Below are 26,591 nucleotides of genomic sequence, written 5' to 3'. Positions count from 1 at the left end.
AGTGTGGATGTGAGTCTGTCCTCCAAGAGGCACCAGGCCTGTATGTCATCAGTTCATCTCAGTGTGTCTGCCATCTCTTCTGGCAGCAGAGTCAATCAGAGAGCAGTGGGGCTCATAAATCTAGTGCTCACTTTGGCATTTATCTTAGCATTGTAAAGATAAGATCACCACCTAAACTCTGAAGGGTGAATGTGCTTGTGAAGGTACAGGGGGTAGCAGATGATCACAGAGGGAGGGTAAACAGAACTCACTGGGTCAAGGGTGGGAAGACATAGACTTCCTGTTTATGCCTAGTGAGCTGAGCACCATTGGAGAATGAGATGATTATTCCCATATCTTAGGGTTTAGCTTGGCAAGGCCTCTGAGAAGAGTGGAATTTTAGAGCTTAAAGTCATGTAAGGACAGATACTCTATTATCCATAAAAAAACTTTTGCCATATAGGCTACCTCCTCCTATAGTCAGAAAGAGAAACTATTTATGTACCTAATCAGTGACTGGGTTGGGATTTGAACTCAGGTCCTGTGACTTATATGCTCGGGTTCTTCCCGCTACATCAGGAAGCTGTAAGCTTTTATAGGCCAAATTCTTCTCTATTATTTTCCCTACCTTCAGAATCCACTGTCCAGCATTCAAAGTTTGAAAGATTTGATCTTCCAACGTATTCCTATTAATGAGTTATTAAGAAGTTACCCATGTTTACTAGTTGAAGACACAGGCATATCCATCAGATAATATGGTCCATCATAGATAGCTAAGCAACATAGTCGGATTGGTTCTAGCTGTGGCCTTGACCTGGGTCTCATCAGCGGTCTGCCTATAATGAATGGAAAACCACAGCCATTCCGTAGGAAAGTATACTCCTAAGTTAGGCTTTCCATTAGTTTACACATTGAAGTGTAAGAATTTAAATTATGGAAGCATCCTTAGGCTGTGTTTATTGTCGCTTGACCCCATATATAGAGTGAAGTATAATATCACCTCAACTCTTTGAATAGCAAAAACATTATTCAGTCTGCCCAGTACAGTACAGCAGTCTCCTCTCTGATTTATATCCTTGTGCACTTTTAGACCAACTGAGGTCTGAAAATTTCTATAGGGAAAATGATAGAAACTAACAATGGATATGCTCTAAATAATGTTTACTGCGGATTTAGTGTTGTAAATATTCCATCTTATGACTAGTTATTATTAATCCCTTATTGCCCCTGATTCTTTTTTCCATATATTTTATTGTAATTAATAGAAGGGTTACATTATATATATATATATATATTCACCAGATAAAAGGTGTATTACTTCACAAACATTGATACCCTTTCTCATGTTTTGGTCACCATTTCCCTCCCCCCACTCCCCACCCCCACCCCTCATCTTGTTTTCCTCCCTTCCCTATCCTATTTCAAGTAAACAAATAAACGTATACAAGGGAAAATACTGTAACAAGATGAGATAACCAAGGGACAGCAAAAGAGATGAGAGGTAACATAGGACATTAAGGACAACAATCACTTATTATATTTGCTCCTGATTCTTTTTTTCATATATTTTTATTGTAATTAATAGAAGGGTTACATGATATTTGCCAGATAGAAGGTACATTTATTCACATACATTGATACCCTTTCACATGTTTTGGTCCCCATTTCCCTCCTCCCACCCACCCCCATCTTGTTTTCCCCCCTTCCCTAACCAATTTCAAATAACCAAATACAGATATATCCAATATATCAGGTAACAAAGTGAGATACTGTTACAATATGAGATAACCAAGGGACAGCAAAAGAGATGAGAGATAACATAGTACATTAAGGACAACAATAATTCATTATATGGCTTATGTTTCTATATCCTAGAGGTCCTTTCATTTAGCATCATACTATATGTCCTTATGTATCAAGGTTTTGCTCTATTGCAAATCTCTGCTAGGAGAGCTGAAGATTTCTACTGATTATGACAAATGAGGGAAACCATTGAGCCTAAATTCCTTTGAGTCTGGCTTATTTCACTTAATATGATTTTTTCTAAGTCTTTCCATTTCCTAACAAATGGGGCAATATCGTTCTTTCTGACAGCAGCATAGAATTCCATTGTGTACAAATACCACATCTTGTTGATCCATTCATCAACTGTTGCTCCTGATTCTTAAATGGAACTTTTTCCTGAGTAGGTTTGCACATAAGAAAGCATAGCATGTATAGGGCTTGGAACTACCTGAGGTTTCAGGCATTCACTGGAGGCTTGGAACATATTCCTTACAGATAGGAAGGACTTATTTTATTATTAACTTCAGAGACCTTTTAGGGTTTGTTAGAGAGTGTAGGCGCTCTCTCTGTGACTTGAGTCACTCCCTTTACCCCTCCAGCCCTCAGGCTGGACACTACTGTACGCTGTTGTAGTCTTGCCCTCATCATACTGATTTCTCAAAAGCACTCAGGGGTTGTCAGGACCTTGAGAACAGATTTTACTTTAGGTATACCATCAAGAGCCCACATTCTCTTCTTCTTGCCCTCCTTCTTGCCTTCCGGAATGAGGATGGAGAGAACTCCCTCATTCAGAATCCATAGAATAATAGGCACAGAACACAGGTAGAGAGCATAAGGAAACTGTTTCTAGAACCCAGTGATAATACCTATTACACTGCATCTTTTGTGAATCAAGCATGATTTTGAACATCGATTGATTCAACAACAAAAGGATATATATGTATATATTTACATTTTTATTTTATTTTATCATTTTTCCAGTCCTGGGGCTTGAACTCAGGGCACTCACTACTTGAGCTACAGTACCACTTCTGGCTCTTTCTGTTGATGTGGTACTGAGGAATCAAACCCAGGGCTTCATGTATGCTAGGCAAACACTGTACCACAAAGCTATATTCCCAGCCCAACAAAAGGCTATTTTAAGAGCAATGATGGAAAAGAACTTAGGTTGACAGGACAATGCCTAGCATGCACCAAGACCCGGGTTCAATTCCTTGGTACCACATATATATATATAAAAAGCCAGAAATGGTGCTGAGGCTCAAGTGTTCAAGCTCTAGCCTTGAGAAAGTCCAAGGACAGTGCTCAGAGCCTGAGCTCAAACCCAGGACTGGCAATAAAAAAAAAGAACTTAGGTTAAATGTCTCCATATAAAAACACTGGCAAAAGAATTGAACACATTAAAAAAAAATACTTCTCTTTCAAATGACATAGGATTTAGCACATGCCCTGAAGCAAGACCTAACACAAAGAAAACCATTAACACAGTGATTCTTATGATTTGTCATTCCCCAGATTTTTATTTTTATGCCTCACTTAGAAAATGACCCACCAGAGAAGCTGCTTGTGGGCCTGGAGGTTCTTGGCCCCCCAGTGTCAAGGAATCTGTATCATGGCATATCTAAAATCCAACTACAATTCACCAGTTAGGAAGCTCCAAACTAAGATAACGAAGTTGGAGAATACTAACGTTCTCATAGTTACCCTCATAAATGGGGAGAAGGGAATCAATCTGACTAGAATCTGGGGAATGGGGAGCTAGATGCTCAGGAAATATATCTTTAAAATCTGAGCAAAAACCTTGATTGGGACCCGTTCATTTGAAGTTCCTTGGGTACCAAAGTCTACTGAATGAATAAATTCCTTCTCTGGTGTGTGTTTATTCTGCTGTGCCCAGATAAAGGCTGGAGGTGACAATGAGAGGAACACTAGACCTCATGCCTGGTACTGAGGTAACTAGACAGACCAGGAGAGGGATCAGCTCAGAACTGCCCTGATTGTTCTGTTGTCTAAGCACACGTTACCCAGACCAACCACCCCAACGTCACATGGGACAGAAACGTGTCACACTAAGAGGAGACCAGGCAGAGTGCCAGTCTCAGCATGCCTGGTGATCTTCACAGAGACTAGCTGCCTTGCCCTGCTTTCCATAGTTCAGCTGTGTGTGTTTTTATGTCCACAGCTCACCCTCATGGGAGAGAGGAATCCTGCCTCTAAACGGCACTCTTCTCATCCCTGCAGAAGGATTCTGCCTTCCCTACACACATTCAGACTTCAAGTCTCTCCACTTGTGGAGGGTCCAGTTGCATGCAGGCTCTGCCCGAGCCACACTGGATCTAGGTTTACTTTCCAGAAAGTATTTGATACCTGAAAAGGGCTCCAGGATTTCTCCAATTCAGAGCTGAATCATAGACACAAACTCTTATTGACGCTCATTGTTCTCAGGCAGGTGAGACAAATGAGGGCTTTTCATGGTAGTTACCCAAATACCAGCCCTTGTTAGAGAGGAGACCTCAGACAGCCTCCCTCTATCATAGCAGAATCAGACCCACATCAGCCATAATTAGATGTTGTAGTCACTTTGGGTAGAAAACAGTGAGTGTGCAAAAGTAGGTTGTGTTATTAGAATGAGTTTCAGGTTTAGAAAATTACATCTTTCTTTCCCACATTGAGTTGGCTACTAATTCTTGAACTGACTCAACATTCCATGCCCATTTGGCCAGACCTAGTAGCCATACTTTCTTCTTCTATCTCTGGAATTAGACCCTTGCCTTGGCTTCCAAGTTGTGTTCTTTAGAAGTCACTTCAAGCTGTCCTGTGAGGATGGCATCTGGATATGGCCCCAAAGTTTGATCAGAGAAGCTTCTTTTTTATTTGTTGAATATGCTAGATTTATAAAAGAGTTCTAAGGATAAGAAAGTTGCAAAGCCATATCCCTAAACTATAGGTTTTGGGTGTGAATATCTATGTGTATATATTAGGTTTCCACAAACTTGTCTGTGCTCTTTTTTTCTTTATTGGAATTTTTAAAAAATAAGTCAAACTATACAACATATATACAAAAAGGATTCAGTGTGTCTCTTTTTGCTCCCTTTCATCCCGTGAGATTAGCCATCCCTGACAGATTAAAAACTATGGCTTCCAGGTGTCAGTAGCTCATGCCTGTAATCCTAGCTACTCAGGAGACTGAGGTCTGAGGATCACAGTTCTAAGCCAGCCCCGGTGGGAAAGTCCATGAGACTCTTACCTACATTTAACCACTCAAAAAGAAGAAGTGGGGGCTGGGAGTAATGTATAGAGGGGTTACAGTTACATTCATCAGTTATTGGGTGCATTACTTCTTGAACCTTGATACCCCTTCTCATGTTTTTGTCCCCTTTTCCCTTTCCCCACCCCCTCCCAGTCATCTTGTTTTTCCCCCTTCCCTATTTCAAATAAATAAGTGTATATACAATATATCAGGTAATTTTTCATTACTAAAACAAAAAATGGAATCACACAAAACTATAGAAGCAAATAATTAACCCTTAGGTACCTGCCACCCACCTCCACTAAGGTCAAAATTTCTATAATGCTTGGTTTATCTCTCTTTCTCATTGATATTATAGTTTGAGAACTACTTAGCTACATGATTTTTATTGAGTAATCTATCTTAAATATTCTCCCCAATCAGCACAAGCACATTTGTTTCCTTCTTTTAATGCTTTTTTTGTTTGTTTTGGTAATAGGACTTAAAATCAGGGCATGGGCACTATCCTTTAGCTTTTTTTTTTTTTTCTTGCTCATTGCTGGATTTGCTCACTGATAGAGTTCTACCATATGAGCCACACCTCTATTTCTGGTTTTTCAGTGGAGATAGAAGTCTCACATACTTGCCCAGCCCAGGCTGGCTTCGAACCTCAGTCTTCAGATCTCAGCTTCCACAGTAGCTAGGATTTCAGACATGAGCCATAGGCATCCGGCTTTAATACTTCTTTTAATGAAGCTTTGCATTGTATGCTTGAGCCATTGTTTATTCAAGGGCTCCATTATTGTTAGAAACACAGGCTATTTCCAGAACGCTGGGGAAGTACTATACTAATGGTCTTTGTACACAAGTCTTTACGTACTGGTGTTATGTTTATTTCTGTAGGAGATTTCCAAATGTATAATGGTGGGATCATGGATTGTGCATGTCTTAATCTGTATTCAGTATTGAGACAGTACATTATCAGGAGGTGATAGAGAGAGCTCTTCAGTAGCAACTTATTGATAGGCTGTTTTCATCAGATCCTCTCCAGCCCTGAATGTCATTGCTTCCTAGAAATGGGAATTCTTTTCATAAAAGATGGCACAATATGATCTTTTCTAAGTCTTTCCATTTCCTAACAAATGGGGCAATGTCATTCTTTCTGACAGCAGCATAGAATTCCATTGTGTACAAATACCACATCTTGTTGATCCACTCATCAACTGAGGGACATCTAGGTTGGTTCCATATCTTTGCTATGGTAAATAGTGCTGCAATGAACATTGTTGTGCTGGTGGATTTAGTATGTCTTTGTTTCTGGGTGATTGGGTAAATGCCAAGTAGTGGAATTGCTGGGTCATAGGAGAGCTCTATGTTTAGCCTTTTGAGGCACTGCCATACTGCTTTCCATAGTGGTTGAATGAGTTTGCACTCCCACCAACAGTGCAGTAGTGATTCCTCCTGGCCACATCCCCTCCAGCATCTGTTGTTATTAGTTTTCTTGATCCTGGCCATTCTAACTGGAGTGAGGTGGAATCTTAGAGTTGTTTTGATTTGCATTTCTTTTATGACTAGAGATGTTGAGCATTTCTTCATGTGTCTATAGGCCACTTTCGTTTCTTCTTCGGAGAAGACTCTCTTTAAGTCTTTGGCCCATCTTTTAATGGGATGGTTGTTACTTTGGAGATTAGTTTTGGATTGATTCAATTTTTTGAGCTGTTGATATATTTTAGATATGAGGCCTTTGTCTGTTGTATGGTTGGTGAAGATCTTCTCCCACTCTGTAGGCTTCCTAATTAGTTTACTAGCTATGTCCTTTGCCATACAAAAGCGCTGCAGTTTAATGCAGTCCCACTTATCCAGCCTTTCTCTGACTTGTTGTGATTCTTGGTCCTTATTAAGAAAGTTTCGACCTGTGCCAAGGAGGTCTAGTGTGTCTCCTATTCCTTCTTGTAAAGTTTTCAGAGTGTTGGCTTTTACCTCCAGGTCTTTGATCCATTTGGAGTTAATTCTAGTACAGGGTGACAAAGAAGGATCCAACTTTAGTTTTCTGCAGGTGCTTATCCAGTTCTGCCAGCACCACTTGTTGAAGAGGCTGTCTTTCTTCCATTCTATTGTTTTGGCTCTCTTGTCAAAGATTAGGTGGCCATAGGTCTGTGGTTTAATATCTGGGTCCTCAGTTCTATTCCATTGGTCTTCAGGCCTGTTCTTGTGCCAGTACCAAGTTGTTTTGATAATTATAGCTCTGTAATAGAGTCTAAAGTTTGGTATTGAAATTCCTCCAGCGCTGTTCTTTCTGCTAAGAAGTGTTTTTGCTATACGGGGTCTTTTATTATTCCATATGAAATTTTGGATTGCCTCTTCTATTTCTTTGAAGAATGACATAGATCATATTAAGTGAAGTAAGCCAGACTCAAAGAACTTAGGCTCAATGGTTTCCCTCATTTGTCATAATCAGTAGAAATCTTCGGCTCTCCTAGCAGAGATTTGCAATAAAGCAAAACCTTGATACAAAAGGCCATATAGTAGGACACTAAATGAAAGGATCTCTAGGATATAGAAACATAAGCCATATAATGAATAATTGTTGTTTTTAAGGTACTATGTTATCTTTCATTTCTTTTGCTGTCCCTTGGTTATCTCATATTGTTACAGTATCTCACTTTGTTACCTGATATATTGGATATATTTGTATTTGGTTATTTGAAATTGGATAGGAAAGGGGGGGAAACAAGATGAGGAGTGGGGGTGGGGTGGAGGGAAATGGGTACCAAGACATTTGAAAGGGTATCAATGTATGTGAATTAATACACCATCTATCTGGCAAATATCATGTAACCCTTCTATTAATTACAATTAAAAATATATGAAAAAAAGATGGCATAAACTTGATGCTTTGTGGTGCCTAAGAATGGGTTTCCTGTGTTGATTGTACGTGTGGTGATTTTGCATTCCTTATTAACCTGCCACTGTCCCGTGTCCTGCCAGTTTGCACAGCGGAAAGGTGCAGGGCGCGTGGTCCACATTTGCAACCTCCCAGAAGGGAGCTGCACGGAGAATGACGTTATTAACCTGGGGCTGCCCTTCGGAAAGGTCACGAATTACATCCTCATGAAGTCAACTAATCAGGTCAGTCTGGGGTCTTTCAGCGAGGGTGTAGAGGTCCAATCACCCACAGACTTTTGTTGGCCCAGCAAACCGCTCTTTCCTCTTGTTTCATTCTGCCCTCTGTCAGATGGGCACAGATCTAGTGAATGGCCTAGAGGGGAGCGGGTTGCTTTGATATGAGTATTTATTAATATAAAGAAGTGAATTAACGCAAACAGAGCCCCATGGATCAGGGGTCTTTGCTGTCATGTGTACCTCCTGAACTTGCTGTGGTCTCATCTTCTAAGCTGATCACATCTGATGGCTTTCAGTTGGAGCTAGCCAGGAACTATCTGGGAACTGTTTTGGTGGTGGTGGTGGAATGGGGGTTTGAACTCAGGATGTAACTACTGTCCCTGAGCTTTTTTCTTTTTTGGCTCAAGACTAGCACTCTTACCACTTGAGCCAGCTGCATTTCTAGTTTTGTGGTGGTTATTGGAGATAAGAGTCTCAGAGACTTTCCTGCCTGGCTTTGTTTGAAATCTCAATGTTCAGATCTCAGCCTCTTGGGTAGCTCCCACTCTAAAGAATATTGACTTCTAGCAGGGCGCTGGTGGCTCACACCTCTAATCCTAGATACTTAGAAGACTGAAATCTAAGGATTGTGCTTTAAAGCCTGCCTGGGCATGAATGTGTGTGAGACTATTATCTCCAAATAACCACCAGAAAACCAGAAGTGGCACTGTGGCTCAAGTGGTAGAGCACTAGCCTTGAGCTAAAGAGGTCAGGGACAGCACCCAGGCCCAAAGGCCAAGCCCCTTGACTGATAATAATAATAACAATATTACTTTTTAGTTGTACACATCACATGAGTGTGACCATGGGAAGAAAAACCATGCAATAGAAATTAACCGAAAATGAGAGGAGAGAAGGGGATAGAGAGCTTTGTCCATTCAGTTTAAGAAAAGGGAAGAATTAAGAGCTCACACTGGGAGCTTTTCTGCCCCAGGTCACTTTTGCCTCTCCACACAGAGGGACCAGTATCAGTACACATCAGTATGGTGCAAGCCAAACAAATCTAAGGAAATAGGAGCTGCTGGAACTTCACCACTACCACTTCTGGGGAAAACCAACAGGTGTTTCAAAATGGTCTATTTAGAAACTCCTTTAGACATGGATGGAGTAGAAAAGTCTATATTGGTGTGTTTTTTTTTTCCAGAACTGATAAAAAAAAAAAGAGGACAAATGATGGGGAAAGAGGAAGAGGAAAAATGTAGGGGGTTTCCTTTCTCTAGTTCCCCGCAGCCTAGCATCCTTTAAACCTAATGGTTTTTCCTTTTTTCATAAGACAAGTGAGAGCTCAAATAACTATGGCGTATGCTTGTGTCTCTCACCATCACCACTACCAAAGAGCAGCCCAAGGCTACATGTGCAAGATCCCCCACCCCCACTCCCACCCCTGGGAACTGTGAGTTAATGGACCCTCCCATCCCAGAGGAGTTTGCATGGCTTGATGTAGTCCAGGATGGTCATATATAATTAAGAATAATGTTTGGTAACCATGGAGACCAGAGAGGGGCCATCCTATAATGAGCTCTTTTGGCAAAGTTAATAAAAAGGTCTCTTTGAACAGATGAGATCAAAGAGAGCTGTTCCTTGCACTGATTGTTTTTATGGAGTTATAAACCAGATACTCTCAAAAACATAAAATACACAAGTCTTCAGTATATAACTCCATCCATTAATTTTTTTTACAAATATACACCCATATAATTAACAGCCAGGTCAAGATACAGGACATTTTCTTAAGAGCAGAATGTTTCCTTATGCCACTGCATACTCTAGCCCTTGAAGGCAGCTCAATTTCTGTTACCATCAGTTACTTTTGCCTACTCTTGAACTCTGAGAGTCCATCCATGTGGAATTATGACTGTACTGAATTTTGTTAAAGACCATTAATGCCATGGTACACGTATGTCCTTTCTCTTTTTCCTAGGCCTTTTTAGAGATGGCTTACACCGAAGCTGCCCAGGCCATGGTCCAGTATTACCAAGAAAAATCTGCTGTGATCAATGGTGAGAAACTGCTCATTCGGATGTCCAAGAGATACAAGGAATTGCAGCTGAAGGTAAAGCAAACAAGTATTCATTCAGCAGTCATTTAGCAGGCATCCATTGAGGTCTCCTTCTTACCAGCCACTGACTTAAGTGCTGTTGGGAAGAGAGAAGAAATGTCTTAAGAAATCTCTGCCTTTGGGGGAGGGAGAGAAAACAATTTTTAAGACATTTCTGCCTTTGAGTGTGTCACTTAGAAAGGCAAATTATTACACCATGACAAGAAATTACCTCATTTGGGTGAATGAAAAATGCAGAGATACTCAGGAAGCTTTTACAGGAGATGATAGTCACCAGGGAAATTTTGAAGGAAGAAGTGAAAAGAGAAAGGTGGCTGCTTTTTGTGAGAAGAGTTCAAAGCACAAACTTTTCTACCCATTCAAGCCTTCAATGAATGTTTTCTTCCTCCATTACCTTCCCTTGTTATCTCCTGTTCACTCCTCCCACCTCCAACTTATCTCTTCAGCCACATTCAAGTCCTTCTAAGGAGCATTTGACTAACTTGTGCACTCAGATCATTAAAACTCAACTTTGGTTTTGGTTTAGCCCGCCCTTCCTTCCTTCTTTCTTTCCTTCCTTCCTTCTTTCCTTCCTTCCTTCCTTCCTTCCTTCCTTCCTTCCTTCCTTCCTTCCTTCCTTCCTCCCTCCCTTCCTTCCTTCCTTCCTCCCTTCCTCCCTTCCTCCCTTCCTTCCTTCCTCCCTCCCTCCCTCCCTCCCTCCCTCCCTCCCTCCCTTCCTCCCTTCTTCACTCTCTCCTCTCCCTCTCTCTTTCTCTTTCCCTTCTCTTCTCTCTCTTTTCTATTTTATTGAGAAAGTATAGTATACAATGGAACAGTAGCTGGTACTTATACAAAAGTTGTCACAAACTTGCGTTCTTCCTGGATTTTGTTATGGTCTGCACCCTTTGCTAACTTGATCTTGGGGCATTTAAATGATTTATCATGGCTTTATTTTTCATTCTCAAGTTGCTTAGGTTGAACACTTTTTCATACATTTATTGCTTACTCCATTAGGATCTTCATAGTGAGAAGTTTTCAAGTCATCTGCCTATGCTTTTCTTTCACATTGCCTTGTTTTGATTTGCAGGAGTGTGTGCTGAGTCCCTTTGGATTTATAGTAATTAATATAGTATTTGTGCTTAAATCTACTGCCTGCTTTAATCAGACTCTTTCCAGCCCATTTCAGCTCATGCCATGTTTACTTTGGCCCATTTTGTTCGCAATGTACAGCCCTTAATCTACCCTTTATCTTCAAGGTTGAGTGAGGAAACAGAAGCACAGTGATTGTTTCTTGTTAGGACTAGCCTTCCAACATGTCTTGATGAGTAGATAAGTAATAAGTCAACCAGTTGCCCAAGTCCTGATTCTGCTTTGCTTGCACTATGGCCTCTTAAGTTCCTTTGCCAATAATTGTGCTTCAGGCAGGCCTGGTATTTCTTTTCTCCTTTTCCTCTTTCTTTCTGTCTTTCTCTCTCTCTCTCTCTCTCTCTCTCTCTCTCTCTCTCTCTCTCTCTCTCTCTCTCTCTCTCTCTCTCTCTCTCTCTCTCTCTCTCTCTCATATTTTTGTAACAAAAGTCCATGACTTTTTTTCATCCTAATGAAGATCCCACCCTGTTATATACCCAGCCAATTCCTGTTCTCCTGGATTCTCCCTGGGGCTGGAATGACATTTCTTCATGAGTTCCCAGTGGAGCTTTGGTCTCTAAATGTGATGTTGTCTTAAGACTATAATTAGGATTAAAAGCAGTAATCAGTTTCTAAAGCACCAAGACATATTAATGCCTTACGATGGAGATAGCTTGGGATGGCATAAAACTGTGGGTTGAAGAGGTCAAATGGTCAAGGTTTGCATTCAGCAGATATTCACTGAGTGCCTTGTGCTGTGGGTGGGACATGGAGTAGATTTCAGGGACAAAAAAGGGGCAAGCTTGTGAGAAGCTCAATCTGGTGAGAGGAGAGACACATCAACAACTGTGTGACTTCTACCAGATTGGAAAATGGTGATGGCAGCCCAAGCTCTCCCCCTTTCTGTGGAAGAGCTTAGTTGCTTAACCACTCACTGTGAACTTCAGCATACAAATCAGTTAAAGACTATCACTCCAGTTCTTCAGCAACTTAAGCAATGTTTCTTTTGGACTCAAAAGGTGTGTAGGGTGATAATGACAGTAATTATGAAAGTACAAGAATAATTGGTACCTTTAATTGAGTCCCTGGTACTGAGACAAGTAATGTCTCAAGCACTTTGCATACATTATCTATCTTAATCTTGACGTCAGTGCAGTCTGACAGGTATTATTTATTATCTCAGTTTTACAGGTGAGGGTAGAGAGGCTAATAGAAGTTCAGTAACTTGCCCAAGGTCCTAGTTATTAGAAGAGACTAGATTAAAATCTGTGACTATGTTGGGTTTTGCCCTATATCTACCTCATTATACTTTGTTGTTAGAATCTCTTTGACCACATTAAAAAAAGGAGAGGGGGGAGGGAGGGAAAAATGAGATAATTGGCTTGTATCCAGGCAGGAAGTTGCACAGATAGTATTCTAACCAAGCTTCTCAAATATCAGTGTGCATGTATATCACCTGAGGCTCTTGTCAAAACATATTTTCTGATTCAGCAGCTCTGGAGCAGAACTATGATTCTACATTTCTAACAAGCTCCAGGAAAATGCTGATGGTTCTGGTTCTTAGAGCACACTTAGAATAGCAAGGGTCTAGAACACATTGTTTTCTGTTCTTTAGTAAATATGGAGATTCCTGCACCCCAGGTTCTCAAACTGTCTCTCAGTGTGTAATTGTGACCTTCAGTTTGTGTTAGTTACATAGACAGGTATCCTTTATGCTCCCCTATTGACTATGAATGGGAGAGAACTCTTTCTCCAAGTAAGAGAATTTTGTCTCAAGCCTATTGACTTAGACAAAAGGAAATATATTGGTGCATATAAGTGAGAAATCTGGAGTAGTTCTGGCTGTAGTTATGGCTGGATTTGGGACACAAATGGGATCATTAAGACTTAGTTTCCTCTCTTGGCTATTTTTTAGGGGGGGGGGTTAGAATCCTGGGATGGTCCATAGCAGCCCCAAACTCTTTTGTATAAATGACGTGGTGTCTTCACTTTCTTCAGCTTTTCTGGCATCTCATGTCTCCATCTCCTACAACAAGAGAGAGCCAAGATTTTTCCTAGTAGCTCTCATAGAATCTCTGAAAGATTATTCTGATTGGACTAGCTTAGCGTACATGCCCATCCCTGAGCCAATCTTTGTAGCTAGGGGGAGGTTTGCTTTGCTTGCATTACCTGCTCCATCCTCAGAGGTAGAGGCCGTGAATCAGCCACACCTCTGGAGTGAGATGGAGAGGAGGTACTGCTACTAGAAGAAGAGTGAATGGCTACTGAAGAGACAAAAATAGCTACTGAAGATGTAGAAGGCAAAACACTACAATCCATATGTGTCCCTGGACCAAATGGGCTGCCACATGGTCTCCTAGTAGAGTAGACAGAAATGGACAGAAGTTGGAGCATCTCTCTTCCCTAACCTTACTAGGAAAAATTCAGATTGAGGGTAGATTGTAATGTAGTTTTTCATCTTTTTTATTGTTATTCTTGAGACCACATCTTATTTCCCATTAGACTTAATGTCAGGGATTCTGTTCCTCAGAGTACTTGGGGAAGAACTGTTCACATCATCGGTATCCAATAAATGATTGAGGAAAAGAACTCTGAGGGAACAATAAAAATGATTGTCTCCCTTCCTGCAGAGCTGGACAGGAAGACTGGACTATTTGCTGAGTGGTTTTATAGAGACATCTCCGACATATATGGAACTGTAATGTCTTTAATATAGAGTTTAAAACCACTGGATCAGAGAATTGTCAGAACTATGTTCCTGGTTCTTTTGCTCAGAGACTTGCAAGCATTAAGTGTGAGGATTGAGGGGTAGGACTTGGCTTCTGAGGCACGGCACTGGCCAGCCTCCTAGCTACAGAGGGTGCCTCCGGTCCTGGGGAGCAATCACGTGAGCAGCCCATGATGCTCTCAGCTGGAGAGATTAAGCAGCAAATTGATGACGGCTGCTCTTCTACTGTGTACCTTGAGGTATCAGTGTTGTGCTGAATATGACAAATGCTTCCTACCTGGAAAGAGTCTCCTATCTAATGGAAAGACAAGCTACAAAATTATGGAAGATTGGGCCAGGAGTTTGGTCTAGTGGTAGAGTGTTTGCCTAGCATGCACGAAGACTCGGGTTCAATTCCTCAGTACCACATACATAGAAAAAAACAGCCAGAAGTGGTGCTGCAGCTCAAGTGGTTCAGCTCTAGCCTTGAGAAAGTCCAAGGACAGTGCTCGGGCCCTGAGCTCAGGACTGGCAAAAAAAAAATATGGAAGACTTAAACATGATTGTGTCAGTATGGGAGCTACTAGAAGTTCAGTGGTTCAGACTGTTACTTAGTAGTGTCAAGGGCAGAGAAGTCTCTGGGTAGGGCCTAAGGGGAGGGGGAGAACTAGCTTCACAGAGAAGGTATTGCCAGGAAGCCATCAGATGGGAGGAGATGTAGAGGCCTGGAACCCCAGGAATGGCAGAAGTAACTGGGCATGCCTCAATAGCACCCAGCTCTAATGAGTTCTGGGCTCATCTGGAAAGTTTCAGCACCTTTTCAAGGCTCTAGAGGTATGTACAGCAGCTGCAGAGCTGTCACAGGCCAGGAAATTCCCCAGCAGCTCTTTTTATGTCAGCCAAGCACTCTTCGGCTTTCAGCTATATAGCCTACCATGTCCCCAGGCATGCCAGATGGGCTTCATTATCCCACTTTTAAGTGGAGAAAGTGAGTCTCCCACAGGCAACAGGCCTTGACCTGCCAGTTGTGGAGCTGCTCTTTCTAGGCTGAGCTTCTAGCTCAAGGTACCTCCCTCTCCTAGGACACCAAGCTACTTAGAGTCACACCCTGTCTTAGGCTCAGCAGGAGCTATTGGCAGTGAATGCTAGGCTGGTCCTGTATGGTTGTTGAGCAGCATCTGTGTCACTACATAAAATGAGTGAAAAGATATGACCTCTGGGATTTGCCTGGAAATAGTCTTGGGGGTGGGGAAAGAAGACAGAGGTACAGATACAAGAAGGTGGGGAAGAACTGTTGAAGATTGGTCGAAGGATTTATAGAACTTCACTTTTGTATGACTAAAGGCGCCCCAAATTTTATCACAGATCCAATCTAGATTCTGAGCTAATGCTAAATATCTGACTGCTTGATTTATATCTGTGTAACAACAGGACGCAGAGGCCAGCCTCACAGAAACATTAATATTATAGGATTGGCATTAGTTATAAACATTAACATTAGAGGACTTTTCCTTGGACCTTGAGAAGCCAGTTCTGCTTCTTGAAAAAATCTTTGGGAACTTTTGTCCCTGTCTTTAGATGGCAACTAGCAGAGTGTTTGGTCCATAGAGCGTCACATCATTTGCAATGATCACTGAAAAGAGAAGCTTGACCCTCTGAACTAGATAAAGTGTTTGAACCCACCAGCTCCAAGAGGTCATACTCGCAGGCTTCCTGCAGATTAATTTCAGCCATTCATTTTAGAACTGGTTTGGTTCCATGCAAGGCTCCATGCAGGTGCTACAGTAGGTGAAATTCAATGTGCCAGGGCCATCTCACTGGCCACCTGGGATCTGAACAGAAGTAACTCACATGGCACCGGGTGGGAAGTGGCCCCAGGAGGAGGCTGTGTGTTGAGGAAAAAGGAACAAGAGATGTTTAAGCCAAGCAATGGCTCTTCTGGCCCCAAAGTCCTCTAAATGCATTGCTGTAAAGTTTGCAGGTCACTAGAAGATGTTTTCATTTGTGGTAGTTGGTGACAATTTGCTTTACCCCACTCCCAAATATCCCAAAAGGGGTAGGCCTTGAAGAGACATCTGTGATGGCACGTGTTCTTGCATGCATACCTTTGGCCCCCTCATTGGCTTTGCTGGGTGATCTGCAAATCCTTGTCTGTCCCATCCAACCCTGACAAGTCACCTTCTTCCTCTTACCCTAGGTTTTCCTGGGTTTGGTGTAGAGGAAACTGTCAGCCAGGCCATCAGGGATTTTTTTTTGCCAGTCCTGGGGCTTGAACTCAGGGCCTGGGCACTGTCCCTGAGCTTCTTTTGCTCAAGGTTAGCATGCTACCACTTGAGCCACTGTGTCACTTCTGGCTTTTTTGTGTGTATGTGGTACTGAGGAATTGAACCCGGGACTTCATGCATGGTAGAAAGGCATTTACCACGAAACCACATTCCCAGCCTAGCATACTGTGAAAGTTTGTGGTATGGATTTAACCTAGGATCAAGGTATGTTCTTCAGTCTTTGTTGTCCTAGCTATGCGGCCCAGGTCTCCTGAGTGATGTAAATTTCATCAAATGGATTGGATGGCTCTTAAGGTGTTGGTTAATTTGTAAACTGAGTGGAAAAAAAAACAAGGATAAAAAAAATGCAGTTGATTAAATTTCTTGTGTCTGCCTCCCTTTCCTTCCTTCCTTTTTCTTCCCTTCCCTCTGTCACTCTCACCCTCCATCCCCTGCCTCATATCTCTCTTTTTCTCTTGTCGTGAAGCTTGAACTCATAGCAACCACACTAACAACAGAAAAAAAGCAAAAACAAATAGTACTTTCACCACTAACAATAACAACAAAAAACAGCTCACAAAATTTTTTTGGTCAGTTATGGGGCTTGAACTCAGGGCCCCAGTAAACACTGTCACTGAGCTCTTTCGTGGAAAGCTAGCACTTTAAGCCACAGATCTGCTTCTGGTTTTCTGGTGGCTAACTGGAGATAAATGTCTCATGGACTTTCCTGCTCCCGCTTTCTTTGAACCACAATCCTCAGATCTCAGGCTCCTGAGTAGCTAGGATTACAGGTGTGAGCCACTAGCACCTGGCTTGTTATATTTTTGAACTAGGATCTTGCTAACTTTACCCAGCATTCTTCTTGAACTCTCCACCTTCTTGTCTTTTGCTAGGATTGTAAACATACCCTACTGCCCTTGGCTTCCAGGAATCTCTCTTTCACTATTTCTATGACATTGGATCCAGTGCTACTTCAGGATTCTCCATCTGCAGGACCACATTCTGGCTGGCATTACACAGGGCAGAATCTCTGCCTCAGCCTCGCTGAGTCTGTTTATACACCTGTGGAAGGAGAAGATCAAATCCAATGCCCTTCAAGTCTCTTTCCAAGTCTATAAAGCCATTGCTTTCCCTCCTTCCCTGTCTTCTTTTTATGGTTTAAATGTTTTATCTGTTTATTTTTAATTTGGGAGGGATTAATTCCCTCTTCATCCTCAGCACACGGTAGACCCAGCTCTCTGTGTACCTCTCCCTAGATCCTCAGGCTTCTCCATTATCCCACATTATGTCCACAGTTATCGTCCTTTCCATTAGACTTTTTCCCTTTGGTGGATGGGACAATGGACAACTCATATCACAGCAGCTTCCCTCTGATGTTTGCAAAGCTGTCTTTGGTCTGATGATGGTCTCTCTGACTTTGCCTAGAAACCTGGGAAAACTGTGGCTGCCATCATCCAGGACATCCATTCCCAGAGGGAGAGGGACATGTTCCGGGAAGCGGACAGGTGAGGCTTTAGGGCCCAGAGCAGTGCGAGGCAGTTTGAACACTGGCTGATTTCTTACCCTCAGAGAGGCCCTTACTTCTGCCCCCCATTCTGCCTTAATGAGCCCCATCTATCTAGTTTCCCAGTGGGACACCATCCAGTCCAGAGGTGTTATGAGCTTAACCTTAGGAAGAGGTGAGACACTGTTCCTTGAGCACAGAAAGGTATACAGCAAAGATTTGATTATTGTTTGGCCAGTTGGGGCAAGTCTACCTAAATTGGTGTGTGTGTGTGCGTGTGTGCGTGCGTGTGTGTGCGTGTGTGTGTGTGTGTGTGTGTGTGTGTGTGTTTCTGGCTGGTTTCTGTTTAGAGCCAGTTCTTCAGTTTTCATAAGCTGAATGTAAATATAGGATGAATGGTTTAGAAAAAGACACAGGTTATTCCAACGCTTACCCTAAACACTGAATTATGTAATTTTTCAGTTTCTTCCAACTGAAGTTTGTGACCCAGCAGAGCTGGGCTGCAGATGGACCAGAGTCTCTGCCCTACCAAGCTAAGATGGAAAGAGCAGAATGGGCTGCTGGCCCCAGACTGTGGCTCTTCCCCAGGGCTGCCACAGAGGGCGCCCTAACCTTACTATAGAGAGGAGAGCCCAGACTGGTGGTGAAGGTAGCTCTGTCTCCTAGCCCTGAGGGCTACATGTTTTTTCTGTGATTAAGGCCCAAGCACAAATGCCCATCATTTTAGGAAATCAATTTGACTTAAGATATCAGTTGATCTACTTAAGAACTATCCTTCTGGGAGGGGGGGATGTGGAGGGGGGAGGGAGGGAGAAGGGAGAGAAAGGGAGGGAAAGGGAGAAAGGGAGTCCAAGGGTCTGGAACTGGGATTTGGGGATCTTTGTGTTTTGTTATGTAAAATCATGGTTGGTTGGGAGTTTAAGTGGCATGTGTCAGTCCACACAGTACTGTGGCAATACTGAGGGGAAATGAGAGAATCCTGCTTTGAACTTAAGACAGATCAGGATTCTCTGGGCTTGTTTCTTCATCTTTAACATAAGTAGGTCAGATTTCTAAGGTCTTTTCCAACACTTAAATGTCTTCCTAAATTCATTGTTTGGGGGACTCTTTGACTTTGAGCCTGTTCACCTGCCCCTCCCACTTCCCGGGGCCCAGGATCTAGACAGATTAAGATCAGAAGCAGATGAGAAAAATGGAGAGCAAACCCTCCTCTATATTCTCACAGGGACCAGGCCTCAAGTCTTAGAAGTAAGGAGCTTAAAGTTGGACCCTAGGATTAGATAGCCTAACCAGGCCACCCCCTCCCGTCCCACCCCCACCCCAGGAGGAGAATCCTAGCCAGCATGCTTTCCTCCAGGAAGAGCAGCAAGACCACGATCTTTCAATCATTCTCCCTGGTATCTTGAAGCAGAGTGAGAAACCTCCTCCTGATCAGAGCCAGGAGTTAATCCAAGACAGGGCGGGCTGGCCACTGGCTTGACTCTCTCTGTGTGTTCTGGGTGGTTGTGATGGCAGTGTCTGGTCCCAAATATCTGTAAGAGAGACTGGGAATGTCATTGTGGGGGTGACACGCCCTGGGGTACACATTCTAAACCTGCTCCTTTCCTCTGCTCCCCGGCAGATACGGCCCAGAGCGACCACGTTCTCGCAGTCCAGTGAGCAGGCCCCTGTCCCCGAGGTCCCACACCCCAAGCTTCACTTCCTGCAGCTCCTCCCACAGCCCTCCAGGCCCCTGCAGGACCGACTGGGGCAATGGACGGGACTCATGGGAGCACTCTCCTTATGCCAGGAGGGAGGACGAGCGGGACCCTGCCTCTTGGAGGGAGAATGGGGAGGACAAGAGGGACAGGATGGACGCGTGGGTGCATGATCGGAAGCACTACCCCCGACAGATAGACAAAGCTGAGTTGGACGAGAGGCTTGATGGAGGGAGAGGCCACAGGGAAAAGTACCTGAGGCCTGGGTCGCCCAGCCCGCTTCACTCTGCGTCTGGCTACAAAAGCCGGGAAGATGGTTACTACCGGAAAGAGCCCAAAGCCAAGTTGGACAAGTACCTAAAGCAGCAGCAAGATGTACCTGGGAGGTCCAGGAGGAAGGATGAAGCCAGGCTGCGGGAAAGCAGGCATCCTTACCCAGATGACTCAGGCAAAGAAGAGGAGCTGCAGCCCAAGGTCGCTAAGACCCCTGAGGGCACGAAGTCCAAGCAGAGTGAGAAAAGTAAAGCCAAGAGACCCGACAGAGACCAAGAAGGAGTGGATGATAGAAAAGAAAGCAAAGTGGCAGAGAATGAGGTAAGGAGCCAGTTACCTCCCCTGGGAAGGTAGGAGTGGGTCCCAGGTGGTGAATAGTTGCTGAACAGTTGTTGCAAGTTTGCTATGTCACAAGTGCACAGTGAGTCCCTGAAATCTCCATAGCACCCCCAGATTCTCCATGGCTGGCACTGCTATTGCAGCAGATGAGGAAACTGAGGCACAGAGCTTTTATTCAAGGACACTTGTTCAGGAAATGACATCCTCAAATCCCAAGGCACCTTGTTGCTTTAACTAAAAGTTTGGGAAGAACATGATGGAAAGGTCTTCCCTGGCTCTGTTTGTCTAAGGTCGAGTGGCCCTGAGGCATGGCGCCCACAGAGTCGGCCAGGGGAGTTTAGACCTGAGGGCCACTCAGCCCTCCCTCCTGTGAAAGCACCCATCAGTCTCAGAGCTCCCGTGAGAAGCAGGAAAGCAGAAAGGCCCCCACCCCTTAGATTACATGGGATGCCCAGAACATGATGTGTTTCTCTAGACAATGCCCACAGGTTTTCGTTCCATTATAATAATAACACATGGAAGCCAGCTGGTACTTGCATGCAGGTGTCTAAAAGGACGCATGGCCTGTGGTATTTCACATGGGGGTCACAAAGAAGATTCTGGTATCAGGCTGGTATTCTAACTTGGCTTGACTTCCTTCTTGCCAAAGCCTTTATGTTTAACTAAGGAGGGGCTAGTAAATGTTTAAAGGGAAGTCTAAATAAGGAATTAATTTTTTTAAGTGTGCTATACATATCCTCTAGTAGTCTGACCCAGGTGTTGGTAACAGTGATGAAGTTCAAAGAAGTAGCAGAACTCTCCATTCCATAAGCATGGAAAAGTCACAGTCTGGGCTACTACTTTGTCCTTCATACTCACAGGTGTGGCTGGAGTACCAATTGAGAGTGAATGGTTTACTAGGCCCATGGAAAACCAAGATAAGTGTGACACAGTCCATGTTACAGCATAGACCAAGAACTAAAGGGATACGTGTGGGGATTGGCAGAGGATGAGCCTCTCCAGAGGCGTGGATTCTGCACAGAGAGAGGAGACCACTGCTGGCAGCAGGAAAGGGGGGCATTTGAATTGAGTATTGAATGGGGACAAAGAATAGTTGGAGTTCTTGGTAGAAGCAGTAGCAAGGGCCAAAGCAAAAACCAGAAGACTCAAGAATCTAGAGATACTCAACAAGGCTGTATCTTTGGGGCTTATTAAAAGATAATTTGCTTTTGGTTTTATGTTTTTGTGTCAGTCCTGGGGCTTGAACTCAGGACCTGGGTACTATCTGAGCTTCTTTTGCTCAAGGCTAGTGCTTTGTCAGTTGAGCCACAGCTCTAATTCTTGTTTTTCTTTTTTTTTTTTTTCTGATGGGGTCAGGGGAGCTAAGAGTCTGACAGACTCTCCTGCTCCAGCTGGCTTCAAACTGAGATCCTCAGATCTCAGCCTCCTTGAGTAGCTAGTGTTACATGAGTGAGCCACCATGGCTGGCTAAAGGATAAGGTTTTAAAAAGTAAAATTGCAACTGGTATAAACACAGTGAAGACATGTTAAGGATTTTATTCAACTCATTAATTCCATCTTGTTACTATAAGATGTAATTATGGTTAAAAAAAAAAAAAGAAGAAGAGAGAACTCAAAGACTCCAAAGAGCAGACAAGCTGCATGAGCAGCCAAGAATACTGAAATAAATTTGATGATGTAGAACTGGCCTTTCCCCCAGATGCCCCAGGAAAACCATTGCATTTCCAACAAATAATAATAATTTACTTTATGAGCAGCGAGTTTTCTATAGCTTTTAACAGAGTTGAGAAAAAGCTCAGTTCAGAAAGTTGTAAATGCCTATGGAATCAGATAGACTAGAGAACAAATGCCTGGCTGTAAAAAAATATTTTTATTGTATTTTATTGTCAGGATAATGTATCGAGGGGCACAGTTACATTCATCAAGTAATGAGTCCATTACTTCTCAAACCTTGATAGTCCTCATGTTTTTGTCCCCCTTTCCTTCCCCCCCCACAGTCATCTTGTTTTCCCCCTTCACTCGCTTATTTCAAACAAACCAATAAGCATATATACAATATACCAGGTAATGAAGTCAGATACAGTAACCACGAGATTAACCATAAGTAGGGAAAAAATAGAAAAATAACTTCACATAGTACATTAAGAACAATGATCACAATGATAAACCTCTTGTTTCCATAACCTAGAGTTCATTTCGTGTAATTACTTTCTGTGTGACCATATGTGCATAGCTTTTGAAGTATTGTGATTCTCTACTAGGAGAATCCTAGATGTGCACTAATTATTCCAAATGAGGGAAACCATGGAGCCTAGGCTCCAAATGCCTATCTTTTTATGAAAAGAATGCCCAGGCATCTTTGACCCATTTTGCTACTGGTTTTGCTGACTGGCCTGGCAGGGGAGTCTCAGGAGATGAGATTCAGAAGTGGGTCTGGGATGTGCCTGAAGGACCTGTGGGTCTTGCTAAAGACTTAAATGTGTTCCTGAGGATACGATGAATCACTAGATTGTTTCTCCCCCTGATATGAGGGCCCGAAGTCAGGGTCATGCAGTCTCACTCAGCTTTTTCACTTATGGCTGGCTGGCCCTTTGCCACTTGAGCTAGGCCTCCACTTCCAGCTTGTTTGCTGGTTACTTGAAATTTTGTGGGTATATCTGCCAGGGCTGGCTCTGAACTGTGATTCTCAGATCTCAGCCTCCTGAAGTAGCTAAGATTATATGAGCCATCAGCACCCAGCTTGCAGTAGCTTGTTTTTCAAGTCCTGGACCTTGAACTCTGTACCTGGGAGCTGTACTTGAGCTTTTGTGTTCAAGGCTAGTGCGCTACCACTTTAAGCCACAGCTCCACTTACAGCTTTTTGTGATTCATTGGAGGTAAGAGTCTCACAGACTTTCCTGTCCTGGCTGGCTTTGAACTGTGATCCTCAGATCTCACCTTCCTGAGTAGCTAGGATTATAGCTGTGAGTCACTGGTGCCTGGCCCAGTTGATGTGTTTCAGGAAGCATGTGTTCATGGATGAAGTCATTCATACCCTTGGATTCCACTTGTATAGAGCCAACTCATTATGGATTGAAAATATTTGGGAAAAAAATTACATCTGTAGTGGACATGTACAGATTTTTCTTGTTGCCTTCCCTAGGGGGAATACACAGTATAATGACTTATACAACATCTCCATGGTACTGGGTATTGTAAGTCGTCTGTGTATGATCTAAAATATTTGAGGTTATATATGATACCATGCCATGTTTAACAAGAGACTTGAGCAGCTGGAGATCCCTGTGGATCCTGAAACATCCATGGTGCCCAAGAAAAGCTCAGGGAGGTGCAGGGATCCTGCTGGCTGCCAGGGCAAACCCTCTGCCCCTGAGAGGCCTGGCTTGGAGAATCGTATCACTCTTGTTCTCTGCCTCCGTGTTTTTGTTTGTGAAATGGATGTGGCCATCAGGATACCCTGGCACTTCAGTGAACTTGTGCTTGTTAGGGACCCTCTGAGATCTCAGGAGAAAGGTGCAAAAGCCCTTTCAGGAGGCTCATCCAGGAGGCCCAACCCTGACCACAGCACCCTGGGAAGTAGGAAGGAAATGAGGTCATGGCATAAAGAAGACATGGGGAAGAAGTATCCCTGCATCTTGCCCCAAGAAGGGAGAGAGAAGATGAAGGGGAATGCATGCCCCCTGCTGTCAGTTACCCCCTCCTCCTACAGCAAGTTCCCAGACCTGTATGGTGTCTGTATGGTGTCTCACCTGCCTTAGAGACTGGACCAAACTGCCTCTGTGGGTTCTATATAGCCCAGGGGCCAACTCAGTGCAGCCCCTCGTATAAACAACCCATAAGAGGAAGAAATAGAAAAATGAAAACAAAAACACAACTTGCATACGCAGTTCCAAGCCCAAAGTTCCCAAATGCTAGAGACAGGTGCAAGCCCCATCCCCTTCGATAAATTCCATTTTGTTGACCAATATCCACGTAGCAACTAGCTCTAGTTGTGGGTAAGCCTTTATAGTGAAAAGACATGCTAATCAAGTCATTCCTCAATAGAGTGCATCAATATGCACTAGAGAGGGAGGGCATGTGTCTTTGTTAGTGCCAGTCACGGGTGAGATTTGAAGGAAGCTTACCTGTTTACTGGGTGGAAAGGAGGGAGATCAGACGGCAGGAACAGCATATGCAAAGGCCCTATGTGTGGCTAGAAGCCAGAGTAGCTGAAGCAGATAGAAAGAGCCAGGATCCCATGTTGGAAGGTGAGGCTGATTTGTCAGCAGGTGTTACATCAAGCAGGATCTAGGAAGGTTCAAGACCTTCCTGCCTTTATCTCAGGTACAAGGGGAAGCAAAGGAAATGTTTCAGCAAAAAAGCACAGTAAGCATAGGATTGTTTGTTCCATTGGGAATGATCATTTTTGATCACCTTGGAAAGAAAAGATGTGTGGGGATGGGAGAGACCAGTTAGGAGGAGGTTTTGCTGTGGCCAAGCCCTACTTGAAGCAGTCTGTGAGCTGAGTATATTGTTGCATTTGTCTGTTACATTTTGTTCCTTTGCTTACAGTGAGGGAAAAAAAAGTTCTACCTTGTTAGGGAGCTTGCAGCCAGATCCCCAAATTGTCTTTGCCTCTCCCAGCTTGAACAATAGGGGACATTTTCATTACGTTCACCTAGGCATGTGTTTGCAAGAATTGCTTGTGACAGGTACGTGGGTGCACCTGGCCTAGTACTGGGACTTGAACTCAGGGGCTGGGTGCTGCCCCTTAGGTTTTCTTGATCAAGGTTGGCACTCTAAGTCTTGAGCTGTATGGCAAATGCCTGGCTTTTTGGGTGGTTAATTGGAGATAAAAACCTCACAGACTTTCTTGCCCAGGCTGGCTTTGACCTGCAGTCCTTGAATGTCAGCCTCCTAAACAGCTAAGATTACAGGCATCAGCCACCAGTATCTGGTGCATGTGGATTATTTCAACAAAAGAGGGCAGTGATCGTTTGTTCAAGAAGATTAAAAACAGAGCAAAGTGAATGGCTGCTTGGTATGGGCTAAAGTGTTCTGTTTCAGTGCAATCTAGAAACTTCCAATTCTGGAAAAATTTGTACTATCTATCTCTGTCCAGTGCTAACAAGTTAAACCAGTTAACTCTGGATTTCTTCCTACTGCAGCTGGTTTCTTGTCTGTTCAAGAGGTGTGTCTGCTCATAGGTCATTAGAACAAGTGTCCTTTACTTCAAACCAAGCTCAGCCAAAAACGTTAAGAAATTGCAACTTGCCCCAAGGAAACCTGTGAGGCATTGGTTTGCTGACCAGAGTTTAAGTCATGGGAGCATACATTCCAGAAACTTCTAACGCAGGGACTTGCAAACCTTTTCTACAAAGGATTGGATGAGAAATACCTTAATCTATGTGAGGGAAGAGGTAAAGTTGAGCATTTGAGGTCAGTTCTTATATAAACATTTCAGCTGTAACTGTTCAAAATTATAGAATTGTACTCTTAGCTCACAGACTACAAAAACAGTCCTGAGGAAGGTTTGAACTGTAGACTGTAAGATGGTTCGCCCCGTTTTCAAGACTGGTGAGCAGTTCTGGGTCTCAAACCAAATACCTGCTGCCAGGCGCTCAGCTCCTCAGCCTTGAGCACTATCCTGGGGGCCTTCACTGGTAGAAGAATAGGAGGAAGGTGAGAAGAAACAAAGTACTAGCTAGGCTGGCATTTTAGGATGGGGCTGGGCAAGAGAGAGAGTGACAAGACACTGACTGTGTCACAATTATTTCCCTTCCTACCCATAAGGAGCCAGAATGCTAATTCCCCCCGCCAGTGACATGGCCAGTTTCACTGTCCTCACTCTTGGCATCCACTACTTACCCTCACTGCAAAATATACCTGATTGCCAGGGATTTCTAAAGACATCAAGCCAGTTTCCCAGACATTCTTAGGCCTTCATCGGTGTGCAACCTTGAGTGCCTTCCTGAACCTTCCGACCCCCAGGTTCCCCATTTGTAAATTCAGGATGACAAGAGCAGCTGCCACTCTCAGAGATCCTGGGATGCAAACGGAAATGATGTTTGCAAAATACATTTGATACTGCCATTCTTTTTCACAATGTGCCCTCTTTGCCTCTTTGCTCACCCTTGATTTTGTTCTTCCTTTGGTAAGGCTGGAAAAGAAGAACAGGAAGGCATAGAAGAAAGTCCCCAAGCCATAGGCAGTGAGGAGAAAGAGACAGAGTCCTCACATCATCCAGAAAACACAAGGACACAGAAGGTAAATTTGTTCCATACCCTAGCAGTGCTGTCTAACTCAGGCATCAGGGGAACACAGTTACAGGAGCCCTCTTCCTGCCTGGCTCTGACCCACTGTGTAGAAGTTGTGCACTGATGGTTCTATGAATGGCCGTTCCCCCCCCCCACACACACACACCCCAGTACGTCCTTGCCTGGGATCTGTGGACAGTCCCCGTTGGGTAGATTGTGATCCACATGTCTGAGCTCTGCCTCACTCTCCAGC

The 26,591-nt window shown here is 43.5% G+C and overlaps 1 protein-coding gene across 2 annotated transcripts in view; it reads left to right on the top strand.

Annotated features, from left to right (window-relative positions):
• Positions 1 to 26,591, top strand: part of Rbm20 (RNA binding motif protein 20) — a 162,956-nt gene that overhangs the window by 122,452 nt on the left and 13,913 nt on the right. For both annotated transcript variants that reach the window (XM_090345893.1, XM_090345892.1), the window contains exons 6-10: positions 7,982 to 8,122; positions 10,077 to 10,208; positions 17,715 to 17,794; positions 19,415 to 20,084; positions 26,241 to 26,348. In XM_090345893.1, the coding sequence (XP_090202019.1) occupies positions 7,982 to 8,122; positions 10,077 to 10,208; positions 17,715 to 17,794; positions 19,415 to 20,084; positions 26,241 to 26,348 (1,131 nt within the window). The remainder of the gene's footprint in view (positions 1 to 7,981; positions 8,123 to 10,076; positions 10,209 to 17,714; positions 17,795 to 19,414; positions 20,085 to 26,240; positions 26,349 to 26,591) is intronic.

Source organism: Megascapheus bottae, chromosome 15 (genome assembly GCF_031878675.1).
Source record: "Megascapheus bottae isolate mThoBot1 chromosome 15, mThoBot2.hap1, whole genome shotgun sequence".
Classification (NCBI taxonomy): Eukaryota; Metazoa; Chordata; class Mammalia; order Rodentia; family Geomyidae; genus Megascapheus; species Megascapheus bottae.
This window is presented reverse-complemented; position numbering and strand designations above follow the sequence as displayed.